The following is a 14,041-nucleotide window of genomic DNA, read 5'->3' on the forward strand; positions in this document are numbered from 1 at the left end:
TGTAGAAACTTTTGTTGCATTTTGTCAAATTTCTCTCCAGAAAATTTGTAAGAAGTTATACAAGAAAATGCTATTTCTTTACACCTTCCCCAAACTAGGTGCTAATAGTATTTGTAATCTCCAATCTGATAGATGAAAATGATTGAATATAAAATTTCATTGTTTCACTTTAGTATTTTCCTGATTGGTAATACAGTTGAACGTCTTTCTGTGTTTGTGTTTTTACTGGCCATTTGTGGGACATGATTTCTTTTGCTTGTTAGTTGTGGCTCAGTTATAGGTTAAGATAACCACAGAGCACTTTCTGCTCACCTTCTATCTGAGTAGCTCAGATTGGGGTTGGCTGTCCTTAGTGTAAGTATTAGGATCAGATTCAAAGACAATCTTCGCCTTTGTATCTCCAGTGAATATGGTTGGTTTTGGCCTTAGGGAGGGTTCATTTTGTAAGTTTGCTGTTTATTAAGTCCACATGTAAACAGTGTACTAAACAGTAAGAGAATTTCTCTGCTAATGTTCTGCCTCAAATCTAAGTTCATAAATTCAAGAAGACAAGATCTCTGAGTTAGACCCAGTCAAAGATTAGTTAGCACAAACATATTGCAATACTTAGACTTCTTTTTTTCCCCCATTTAAGAAATTAACTGCTGAAGTTCATTCCAGAATAAGTTAATACCCAGCATTTTTACATATGGAAGAGACAAACCATATTTGAAACTTGGTAGATAATTTCAACTATTTTTATTGTATTTTTTGCCTAAATGTTTCAGGCCTTGGCAAAATCGGAGGTATTCTATGCCAAGCCTCTCTCTACCTTTATTTTCTAACCTATGTGTATTTAAAAAGAAATCCTATATGCCTGATTTTTATTCCTTTACCCTTAAATTGTCACATAACGGAGTTTCTTAAGATGTGCTGGATGTTCAAAAGAATTTGAGGCTTTACCCTTTTGATAGAAGCAGGATATGTCATTTGTTGGCTGTAAATGCAACGTGAACCTTAGGAGGATAAAATTCAATCGGAAAATTTCAAAATATTTCAAAATCATGAAGTAAGAGGATAACCATTTTGGTGATTTTCTTTTTGGTTATCATTTTTATATATTTGTTTCTCAGTTTTTATTTTTTAAAAAAAGATAGTAAAGTTTTATAGAAAATATATGGATCAATTATACCCCAAGTCATAAAGACTAACTCAGAATTAGAAGTATGAGCCTTCTGACTTTCGAGAGGCTTCTGAGAAAACTGAAGTGAAATTATATTAATAGCATTTTCAAGAGGCCTATTTCAAAATGCTTTCTGACTCTAGTATATACTGACGCCCTTGGAATGATCTAGCTTTTGTGATGCATCCACAGACAGGCCAATGAATATGCAATTTTTTGTAAATTTCATTGCTTCAAGTCATTAGTAAGCCTAAGCCACATTTGGAATCATAATAGTTTTAAAATTGTAATTGAATTATGATGATTACTTGACTATAATATTGCCATTTATTTAAAATTTTATGCTTGAAGACTCAATCTTTCAGTGAGAATTCTTCATTATTTACCAAAAGGAAACAAAGAAAATTATCAGAAAAGATAATCATTCCACCAGAGCAATAATAAAAAGCAAAAACCAGGACCTGGCGATAAGAGCGGAGGGACTTTTATCACATCTTCTGAACTGCATGCTGAACGCATCATCCAGTTTTTCTTCTTTGCTTTTAGTTTCTTTAATTTGCAAAAAGACAACTCTATGGAAATGGTAAGTTTTAGGTAACATTTAAACCTTGGCCTTTGTTTATTTTTTTCCATTGACAATAGCAGCCTAAACACAATTTGTGGTCTGTGTCTTCAGTCCACGTATTTAGAAATAGCAGAGAAAATTTTTGTTTGTTCATGTCTTTTACTGATTAAATATATAGTTCATGTTCAGAACAACTCTTGGTATATCACAAAATGGGAAAATTCTTAGGAGAAGGAGACATCATAATTCTGGGAGGAAAGTGCTAAACAAAAAGGATGCAGGACAAGGATGCTTCATGTAGAGCCTGTGGAAGCAAAAGGGAAGAGGTAATCCAGGAACAACAATGAGATTGTCTACCACTAGGTGAGGCAAGGAGCATGGCACTTTTGGGAACAGGGGCAAGGTGGTGCTCTTAGTAGCTGGCTGATGATAACCTGGAAAGGAATGGAATTCTCATTCCCAGAAGACCACCTATAGCATACATAGCCCAATGGCACATACACACCCTAAGCATTGGGCTATGCAAGTTTGCAGTGACTTGAACTCCTCCCTGTAGACAATGTGGGTGAACAGATGCAGAAGATAATTGAAAAGAGACATCAACCACAAAATATAGTAAATCTAATTAGCATTTGGAGAAATGTAAAGGATAATGAAATAATGCAAAACAAGAATAGACAGTTATAAAAAGAACTAGAAATCTTGGAAATAAAACTATAATTGCTGAAAGTAATTTACAGCTGGGTTAGAAGAAATATATGCTCATTGTAGAAAGCTGAGAAATTGCTGAAAGTTATTAAAAAGTTAGAAATATCACCTTAAATCTACCACTCAGAGATTACTGCAATTAATATTTGCATATATTTTATTCTAGTCATTTTTTCACATTTTTATGTAATTCTTGTCATATACTAACTATAGTATGTCTACCTACTAACCCTCCTTCCCCCTGGAGAATTTAGGAAAAAGGCAACTTAAGGTGCTGCTAGATGCCTTTTTCATTAGTGTATTTTATCCATTGACTTTTTATCCTAGATTATTTTATTATAATGGCTTAATTTAATCAAGAGTCCAAACGCAGGGCTTGTGTTTAGCTCTTTAACATTCTGGTGGCTGCTGTGTTGTCTTCTTTTCACATTAAGCTTGGAAAAGATGTGAGCATACACTTTGCCTTTAAATGTAAAGTGTTACTTTCATGCTTAATATTTATGTCTCTTATGAGAGGTCCGTTACTAATAATCCTGCATTTTAATGAGCTCTAGGTAATTATACTTTGAAGTCCAAGACTTCTTTTCAAAAATTGTAAATTGAGTTTCTTTTTTTTTACAACTATGTAATTTTAATTTCATGTTGAAGCACAATGAAAATTTGCACATTATAGTACAACTGTAATTTTAGAGGGAAAAATCAGTAACAGACTAGGTAATTTTAATTCAGGTCACTTCTACAAAGGATACACTGAGAAAAGTCGGAATACACTGAGACAAATTTTCTTCACAGGCTAAAGGATTAATCTATTAGTTACCTTGAAAATAGAGCTTACAAATGGGAAAAAGTATGGAATGAGTTGGTTTTCTGCTTTATGAAAATGGTTTTGTTAAAGCAAAGTCTCACAAGTGTCAAACGGAAAATAGATATTCCAATGGCTAGCTTTCCTCCAACCAGGTAACGCAGCCAAATTGACACGACCAGAATCACAGGAAGTTTGAATCTTAAAGCAAGCACATTCTACTCCCTTTCCTCCATTAAGCTGATTCCCTGCTGCCAGCTGACCTCACTTACGGCAGGTGTCTCTACTTGTACTTTCCCGAACCTCAAGGCGTAGTGGCACGTAAAATTTCTAGTTATGTAAAATCATGTTAATGCTCCCAGGCACATGTAAGCTTTTATCTTGGCATATTTTGAGGGCAAGGCAGTCGAATACCTTCATGCTTCCCTCTCCAAATGCCCACGCACCTGGTCTTGGAATAAGTGGAGTGCTGGAGTGAAGACGACTTGGAACAAACTCAATATACCTGGGATGATACTACCTTGTAGTGTTGCGTCCTGTTAGATTGGAGATTGTAAATAACTCAAAGCAGGGGCTCAGGCTTAGAGATCTAGCTGCAGCTCCTGCCGCAGTATCTTACAAATAATATAGTGGATAAGGGCACACTTGTGAAGGCAAGTTTGATTGTGTGAACTTGGTTAGATTATATAACTTCTCCAAGTCTGAGTTTTCTCTCTATAAAATGGGATCAATAATAACACCTTCCCTACAGAATTTTGATAAGAAAAGCATACTCTATGTAAAATGTTTAGCATAGTGGCTCTAAGTGTTTGACAGAGATTTGTTCTCAAGTAATCATAGTTCTGACTCTGCTTAGAAGTACTTGATGTGTTGAAAATTTATCTTTCTTTAAAAGTTTTATGCTCCTCAAGGTTGAGCAGTTATCTTTTGGTTAAATAGCATTGACAGCATACTTTCCATATTAGCAAGATTAGTTGGCACATAGGAAAGATTTGGGGAAGTCCATTTTTAACTAACGAGGCAACTGAAGGCATTCTCACCGATACCTACAATGCAGGATTGGATGAAGATCAGTTTTGGTGTAAATAGACCTTGCTTTTTCTGTATGAAGCAGCTTATCTCCCTAGGCTGTCTGTCAAGTAAACATCACTTTTTGAGGTCAAATTCTAAAAGACATAGCAGATTTTGCTATCTTCTCCTAGAAACATGTGCCTCATTTCCTTGAGCAACCTTGCTATCAGTTCACAGATTATTTACCTTTTTGAGAGTTTTTCCGGGAAGAAGAGATTTATTTTACAGTGAAATTAGCTACAGCAAAAAATTCTACTTAGGCAGTGCTGAATATTTAAATTCGCCTTTTGTTTAAAATTAACCTCTTGTCCTTATTCGTTGTATTTATGAGGGCTACGACAAGATGACTATAGCTCTGTGGCTTTCTGAAACAACTAAAACTAAATGCAACAAAGAAAACCATCAAAAGCAAAGTTTATCTCCTGATCTCTCTGTGATATGTTTGTAGTATGAATCACACTGGATAACCTTGTCACACATTTATTTGAAATAGTAGCCTGTTGAATTAACACTCTTTACAGAAATATTATTTAGGTTTTAATTAATAATGAACAATTTAATTGATAATGAAAAATTCACTCGATCATGATATCTTATTTCTAATAAGGCAGGAATAAGAGAGTGGAATTATATCATTTAGTTACATGTTAATTACATCATTTAAAAGCTCTTTATAGTTCTACGATGCAAGGGAAAGTACAAACTTGCAGGTTTATGCAAACTTTAATTAGGCACATAGAAAAACACATTAGCGTTTTAGAAAGGGAAAGGTTCTTAAGAAACAAACATACAATTTTTAAATTTTACAATTTTAAAAAAGCTTTTAAAATTTGTTTCACAACACACGCTGGGGCCTGTCGGGGGCTGGGGGCAAAGGAAGGGATAGCATTAGGAGAAATACCTAATGTAGATGACGGAGTGATGGGTGCAGCTAACCACCATGGCACATGTATACCTATGTAACAAACCTGCACGTTCTGCACATGTAACCCACAACTTAAAGTATAATTTAAAAAAAGAAAATATGAAAAAAAATTGTATGTTTGTTCCTTAAGTACATTTCCCTTTCTAAAATGCAAATGTTGATCCATTAAGCAATGTCAAGAGAAAGTCAAAAAACTTAAACCACTAGAAAACTGGGTCTGTGCCATGAGAAAACTGGTGCAACCCTAAGTGTCAAGCAAGTAATTGAACAAAATCCATGTTTCAAATGAGATTATGCCACAATAATCATAATTATAATTACTTGTTTTCATTATAACGTAACCTGAATTTCTCCAGACGTCACCAGCCTGTGGGTATAAATGAGGTCACCTTATTAGTCATTATTCATATTATGCTGACTCATTGTGTACACCTGAGTAATAGGGTTCTGCAGTCCTTCTCAGTTATTTCTGCCAGTTTCTAGATGTGCTCAGCAGCAAACTTTTCCTTGCTATATCCTATCACTACTTTGCTATTGACGATTCTCTAAGAACCAGTCTCTTCCACATCCTTGTCAGCTACTGCCCTCTTGGGCACTGCGGTACCTCCACTTTTCTACCAGTTTCTGTTACTGAGGCACTGAGACAGTGTTGTGCCCAAGATCCATGCAATTTAATGACCAAGCATAGGAAGAAGAATGGCTCTTTCCTCATTGGATTTTTCTCTATAACTGAAAGGGTCCACAGCAGCCTTGATAAGCAACAGCTCTTCATTGAGACTTTACTGCTCTAGGTGGGATGCAGACTGGAGTCTGTTGGAGGCAGGGCATAGAGACATATCCAAGTAACAGATATTCTTAAAAGATGATGGATTTTTTCTAAGTCAAGCTCACATGCATTTTGATCATCATGTGTGTTTTACTGTGAACAAGTTCACTACACCGTTTTGTCTAGCCACATTGAACATTAGTGATATATTGGAGACTGTTATGTAACCCACCTAGTTTTCACAAACGTCACATGTAGATAATTATTATTATCACCTTTGTAGAAGAGGAAACAGGCCTAGAAAGTTTAATACGCCTAAGTTCATGGAACTAGTAAATGGGGGACCATGTTTCAAGGAAATCTGAATCTTAAGTTTGAGTAAAGATGAAAGTCCATTAGAATAACAATAATAATAAAAAATCATAAATAATAATAAATCACAGTATCTACTATTATTGCTTTCTTGATACTATCTTATGCAATCATCCTAAGCTCACTAAGAGGTAAGCTCACTGAATTGTGAAGATAAACAGGGTAACAAAGAATAAATAATTTTTCCAAAATCCTCTAGCTAGAAAATGAGAGACCCATAATATGAACTTAACTTTGTCCGATTCTAAAGCTCTTTGTTCTTATAGAGTCTTAGAAAGGGGCCAGGTGTGGTGGCCCACGTCTGTAATCCCAGCACTTTGGGAGGCCAAGGCGGGTGGATCACAAGGTCAAGAGATCGAGACCATCCTGGTCAACGTGGTGAAACCCCGTCTCTACTAAAAATACAAAAAAAAATTAGCTGGGCATGGTGGCGCGTGCCTGTAATCCCAACTACTCAGGAGGCTGAGGCAGGAGAATTGCCTGAACCCAGGAGGCTGAGGTTGTGGTGAGCCGCGGTCGTGCCATTGCTCTCCAGCCTCGGTAACAAGAGCGAAACTCTGTCTCAAAAAAAAAGAAAAAAGAAAATTACTTTTGTGTCTCTATGTATGCTTGGGGACTAGGTTTTGTCTTCAAGTATTTGAACTTTTGAGTTCAACTCTTCAATTTGGTGAAGCAATTTGCTGCTGGGTATTCTTAAACGAGTTACTCAAATGTTGCAAACCTCAGATTTTTTTCATCTGTGAAATGAAAATAATAACAATAGAACCTACCTCATCAAATGAGGTCATTCTTGCAGAGGTCACAGTACCTGATACACAGAAGTGCTGAGACTTTGGTAGCTGACTTTGGTATTAAGAAAATTAGACATCAAGTAGTATGGCTCTAAAGCAGTCAAATTATAAATGTTATATAGTAAAACCAAAGCCGTCCTGTAAATCTTTAAAGAAATTTCAAGATTTTAAAACCAAACAAATAGTTTTCTTTAAAATTAGTTTTCATACAAAGAAAGCAATTCTGTACAGCTGAAGAATAAACTCTCTTCAAAAGTTAGAATTGGAAAGGTGAGTCTGACCCAGTCTGCAGCAGAAAGATTGTTCAACCAATTGTTCTAAATAGATTATGATCCTATGGATGAGGAGGTCATGAGCTGAAAGGAAGACTTTGAAGATAAAATTTTAGCTAAATTCGAAGGGGCAAGCTATCTCCTATGATCATAGAAAGGGAATTTCAGCAACTCAAGACTTTTTGATATTTGAATAGGCTTGAAGAAATTATTTACATTATTATGAAAAGCAACTAGACACGAATAGAGAAAAACAGGCAAAATTCCCTTTTTTTTCTTTTTCAAATTCTTTAATCATTTGTTTAAATAGGACTCGCAAAGATTTCAGTATTCATGAAACTATAAACACAGAAAAGGAAGCTTCTGTGAAAGTGTATATAATTATGTAGTTGCCAGTAAATTGAAAAAAAAAAAATCAGTTGCTAGAATGTTATAATAAACTGCAATCTGGAAAGTCTTGCTGTACTTCACCCAAGCTATTCAACTTCGTCTCCACACAAAGCCTTACCTTTAGTTTGGCCCTCGAATACTTCCCACCACATTCCGTTCTCTTTACCAAGGAAGTGCTCTGCTCTTGGAATCTGTTCACCAACCCAAAGTTCATCAGTCTTTCTAAGCCAGTTCAATTCTCAATTGACCAAAAAAAAAGTGTGCTTTAATTACTTTAAGCATTTTGGTAAGTAGAAAAAAATGTAGACTCTTATGACTTGTCTTTGTTCAAATCATGTCTAGGTCATTGACTGTTTAACTGACTTTACCTAAACCTCTCCAAGTCTCAGTTTTCTCATCTTTGGAATATAGTGCTTTATAGAATTTTGTCATTGTGAAACATAATAGTAATAACTATTTTTATTCTTGGTCTTTGGCCTTAAGCTCTTATTACATCTTATTTTGTAACTATGGTTTGGACCTAGGTTTGCAATTCTGGCCACGATAGAATAAGATATATCAGACTTACCCTTCAAATATTATAAAACTAGAAAAACTGCATGCAACATGTGTTTTCAGTCTTTGCACAATGCATAGCATAGTGCTGGGATCACTGACAGAGGAAACACATGAGGTGAGCTCCGTATTCATTGAGGGTTTCTGCATGAAGGTCCTTACAAAACTGCAGTGTCTGATTGTGGAGCCCAAAGAGACAGCAATGGTCTTATGAGAGGTAGAAAACAAAGGTTGTAGATGGGGACTGCTGAGGCAGCTGGAATTTGTGGATCAGGGCAGTGAAGGAGAGGGAATGTTTAGAGAAAGAGCTCCAGAAATCTGCACTGGGCCTGCCTTGAGTCTCTGGCTGAATACTAACATGTGTTCATATAAGGCAAGATTCCATGAGGTCTGGCAGAGAGTGGCCACTGGGATGTGTAAACTCAGCAGTGTGATTCTAGAGAATTCACTGTACTAACAGACTCAAGTTCACCTAGCCAGAGTGAAATTTGGGAATTCACCTGAGACCACAGAAAGACCAAGCCTTAGAAACAGTCAGGATTGGCTGGGCATGGTGGATCACACCTGTAGTCCCAGAACTTTGAGAAGCCAAGGTGGGTGGATCACCTGAGGTCAGGAGTTCAAGACCAGCCTGGCCAACATGGTGAAACCTCATCTCTACTAAAAAATACAAAAAATTAGCTGGGGGTGGTGATGGGCACCTGTAACCTCAGTGACTCGGAAGGCTGAGGCAGGAGAATCACTTGAACCCGGGAGGCAGAGGTTGCAATGAGCTGAGATCACACCACTGCACTCCAGCTTGGATGACAGAGAGAGACTCCATCTCAATTAAAAAAAAAAAGAAAAAGAAAAAGAAAGAAAGAAAGAAAGAAACAAAGAAAGAAAGAAAGAAAGAAAAAGTGTCACAGTAAGAATTACTCTGAACCCAACCTACCAAAATCTATAATTAAGCCTAAGTAGGATCAAAATAATCTATCAGTAAATTAATTGGATAGTAATGCAAAACTTAAGACTTTCTAAAGATAAAATAAAAATCTAGAACCTCAACAAAATTTCTAGACATTTGAGAAGCAGGAAAATGTGACACATAACCTGGAGAAAACTAATCAATAGAAATAAATGTAAAGATATTACAAATGTTGACACTGACAATGATTTAAAATAGCCATGTTAAATTTATTTAAGAATTTAGAAGAAACTACAAAAGTCTGCTGAAAGAAATTATAGGTGACAGAAACAAATGAAACACAACCCTTGCTCATGGATGGATAGAATCAATATTGTGAAAATGACCATGCTGACTTGATCACGGTAGATACATTTTTAAATGTGCTGCTGGATTCCTTTTGCCAGAATTTTATTGAGGATTTTCACATCAATGTTCACCAGGGATATTGGTCTGAAGTTTTCTCTTTTTGTTGTGTCTTCTTCCAGTTTTGGTATCAGGATGACACTGGCTTCCTAAAAGGAGTTAGGGAGAAGTCTCTTCTTCTAATTGTTTGGAATAGTTTCAGAAGAAATGGTATCAGCTCCTCTTTGTATTTCTGGTAGAATTCAGCTGTGAATCTGTCTGGTCCTGGGCTTTTTTTCGTTGATAGGCTATTAATTATTGCCTCTATTTCAGAGCTTGTTTGGGTCTAGTTAGGGATTCAACTTCTTCCTGGTTTTGTCTTGGTATGGTGTATGCATCCAGGAATGTATCTATTTCTTCTAGATTTTCCAGTTTATTTGCATAGTGGTGTTTATAGTATTCTCTTATGGTAGTTTGTATTTCTGTGGGGTCAGTGGTAATATCCCCTTTATCATTTTTTATTCTGTCTATTAGATTCTTTTCTCTCTTCTTTATTAGTCTTGCTACTGGTCTATTCATTTTGTTGATGTTTTCAAAACACCAGCTCCTGAATTCATTGATTTTTTTGAAGGCTTTTTGTGTCTCTATCTCCTTCAATTCTTCTCTGATCTTATTATTTCTTCTGCTTGCTTTTGGATTAGTTTTCTCTTGCCTCTCTAGCTCTTTTAATTGTGATATTAGGGTGTCTATTTGAGATATTTCTAGCTTTCTGATATGAGCATTTAGTGCTGTAAATTTCCTTCTTAACACTGCTGTAGCTGTGTCCCAGAGACGCTGGTATATTGTCTTTTTGTTCTCAATAGTTTCAAGGAACTTCTTAATTTCTCCCTTAATTTCGTTATTTACCCAGAAGTCATTCAGGAGCAAGTTGTTCAATTGCCATGAAATTGTGTGGTTTTGAGTGAGTTTCTTTCTTCTTTTTTTTTTTTTTTCAAAACACCAAATCTATATTTACACTTCCACATATCATAACTTTAAGCTGAAATATATCATAAATAAAACAAGTAATGTCTACTGTTTGACAACTTAAGTATCAACAATTAAAATAAATCAAACTGGAATGAAATAAATACATAAAAATCCCACAAATTGTACCTCTATTATATGTACTGTTGTCTCAAAGAAAAAAAAAAACACATATAAAACCAGTAGTATACCAATAGTTAATACTGATGTACACAAAAACATATTTTGAAGTACAAAGGGCTGTAGGAAAATAATTGGTATTTTTATACATTCAAAAATATGGTTAAAAAGACAAATTTGAAAGCCCAAAAAATTCCAGCATGACACAAACTGACTTGTTTTCAAACAGATTTGGTGATTCTTTTTTTTTAAATGCAGGTTTAAATTCCAGCCCTCTATTATCACAAACCCCCTTTTAAGATTTATGTTTCTAGTCACAGCAAGCTCTCTGTCACACTCATTGGATTAGGCAGAGATTGAGTCAGTCATCTTGCAAATGTGTTAATCTTCAAAAATAGGCTATAAAAGTGCAAAACTATGAAAACAAAATCTAGATTATGTACATATGGCTCAGCTTGTGAACAGGAAAAAAGGTCAATAGTGTACATTTTCCTGATACAAAGCACTTCATTGCAATGTCAGCAGACTGATCTCAAATTAGTTCTCTGTTGTAACACAGGAGCTAAGATTCCTATCAAGGACACCTTATGTTGCATAATTAAAAAAAAAAAAAGATTCTTCTAGAACTTTACCCTTGCTCTATGGAGAAGAGGAAGGCCAGAAAAATGAACAATGCAAACTTATTTTTGAAACAGTTTCTTAATAAAGTCTTTTGTGGTCGCTAAGCCCATGTACTAATAAACTCAACCATGGCCAGCACATTAAAGAACAAAAATTTAAAATATCTAGGAAGCCAGCTGGTGACCATCTTCTCTAAAACCCAAATTGCATGTGCATTGAGAAAAATGTGACTGCTTCCAAGCAACCAAAAATGGGAAGGTAACTGAGGTCCAGAAACAGATTTTCTCTTTCTGGACTCCCAGGAGGCTCAGCCAGCAGTTCCTTCTTCAGAATCAATGTGTCTATAATCAACTCTAGTGTCTGTCCACAGCTCACCCAAATGCCAGACACACTAAGACTACCACATACAAACGTAAAACGTTCCCCAAAACTTTCCCTTAAAACTGTTTCCAAAATCTGCAATCCACATGTATAATTTAGCATTTATGTTTTTATATGCTAATTTAGGCAAATATCCCCAAACACTGAATTTTCCAACAAAAATGGTTTGATAGAAACAAATTTAAGTAACTACACATACAGTTTCTTATGTTTACACGATGTGTGGCTCTCCACTACAGAGAAAACGCTTCTCTGTAGACAGACTCACTTAAAAATCCTGTAAGCCATCCCAACCCCCTCAGTCAAGGATCTGGAGGTTCCAGGACAATCTGGAGAGGCAAGGAAGAAGGTGCCGTCCCCAGCTGACATGCTGAAACTTGCAATAATTCAGAATGGCTGACCTCCTTATCTGCAGCACATATTCATAGAGGGTCAATACTTCCATTAACAATTTTAAGACAACAATAGGTTTCAGAGCATTCAACATAATACAAAATCATTGAGAGTTTAAAAAAAAAACATACATTTTAAATGAAAGAGCATAATAGCAGAAACTGCTCCAAGTGATGAACTGTATTAGTGAAAAGGAATACACACAGTATTTGAACAAGCAGGTTTACAACTTAGATATTTACAGATTTTTACCTGAGGTGAAAGCGTTATATACACTTCCCCCCCCCCAACCCAAATAATTTTTCAGCAGTGCTCAAGTATGCGAAAATTCCACTTCTTATTTGGTCGATTCTTAAAAAAATATTATTCAGGGACAAAATAGAGCTTTCCAGTCCCCATGTATGTAGGCTCCAACTGTTCCAACTAGATTTTATTGCTATTTGGTACAAAAGTTAACTGAACAACTTTACAAAATTGTAGCGTTCCTTGCAGATTCCTTGTATGTGCTACGTACAGCACAATCACAGCTTATTTCAGTAGCTTTCACCATTCACTTCTCAAAGGATTAACGACAATTCAATTTCATGGAGAGTAAGCCCTGATGTGCACCAAGACCTTTTATCCCCCAAATTAGTGAATCAAGTTTTTTCATCATTTGGACGGTAATGTGCGTTCCCAATAAAATTCTCATAGTTTCTCTTTTGTACCGTATTGTTAGATAAGTGTTGATATGACACAGGCCTTTTTCCTTCTAACATCCAGCTGGAGGCTGGACTACTAGCAGGTCTGCAAGTGTAGCGCCCGGAGCCACCATAAGGCTTCTGAACAGTCAGCACGTTTGCAGACTCGACCTCGCTGGAGCTCAGGAACCTGGGTTTGGGGGGCAGCGCCGACGACGGGTATACGCAGTCCTGCGGCAACAGGGACATGGTACCTCTGACCCGGTGGTATTTGGGAAGGTCATAGCCACTTCTGTAATTGGCCCCAGGCTGGTGGTCGACGTCAAGGGCAACCACGGTGGACTTCAGTCTTTTTGGAAGGGGATCTCTGAAGTCAGCGGCAGTGTTGCTGGCACTCCGATTACAGAAATAGTCTCTCCCTGGAGGTGCCCATGGGCTGTCATTCTTGGGAAGGTAGTCAATGGAACCATTGATGCTGCCGCCGCCAAAGGCGGGCTGAGAAGGAGCTACAGGGAGGGGTTTCAACTTTGTCTTGGGTCTTTCAGTCTCCTCCTGTGCAGGGGAAACACTGGTTTTAGGAAACAGCTCAGACTGCTGTTGTCTGGCAGCAGCTCCGGGGACCCCAACATTCTGCTGTGGCCTGCGGGACTTCAGGTTACTTGGGGCTAACGGGCTAGAGTCTATCCCTGAAGTCGGAGGGGCCTTGCTGGGCCCAGGGGGGCTCTGCTTCCCCTTCGCAGATGGCAGGGATTTGGACTGCGCTGGGAAAGCAGACTTGGGCTTGGGTTTACAGAAACTAGACAGGGGAGGCACGTCTTTCCCCAGCAGCTCTGGTGGGCATCCGGTGTGCTGACTTCAGAGCAAGGACTTGTTCCGACAGTTTTTATGAATGTCAGGATTGTATTTATGTTCCAGTCTCTGGTGCATCATTAAAACTTCTGGATAAAATGTCTTGAAGGTACAAAACGGACAGGTGATACTTGGAATCAAACTTTTACTCGAAGAAATTGCCAGGCAATTGTGAAATGCCCCCAGGGATAAGTTTAAAGGTTTTTCATGACAGTCCACACTTGGCCTGTGTCTGCCGTCAGCTGTGCCCTCCACTGGCTTCTCTTTGGGGCTAACGTCAAGGTTACGGGTGGCACTGCCA

General features: G+C 37.2%; 1 protein-coding gene across 1 annotated transcript in view; it reads right to left on the reverse strand.

Annotated features, from left to right (window-relative positions):
• Positions 1-12,718: 12,718 nt before the first annotated feature.
• LOC108283971 (zinc finger protein 217-like) overlaps positions 12,719-14,041 on the reverse strand; it is a 3,585-nt gene continuing 2,262 nt past the window's right edge. Inside the window, 1 exon segment of the mRNA XM_037728508.1 lies at positions 12,719-14,035. Coding sequence (XP_037584436.1) covers positions 12,850-14,035 — 1,186 coding nt within the window. The 3' untranslated portion in view covers positions 12,719-12,849.

This window comes from Cebus imitator, unplaced genomic scaffold (genome assembly GCF_001604975.1).
Source record: "Cebus imitator isolate Cc_AM_T3 unplaced genomic scaffold, Cebus_imitator-1.0 Scaffold266, whole genome shotgun sequence".
NCBI classification, from domain to species: domain Eukaryota; kingdom Metazoa; phylum Chordata; class Mammalia; order Primates; family Cebidae; genus Cebus; species Cebus imitator.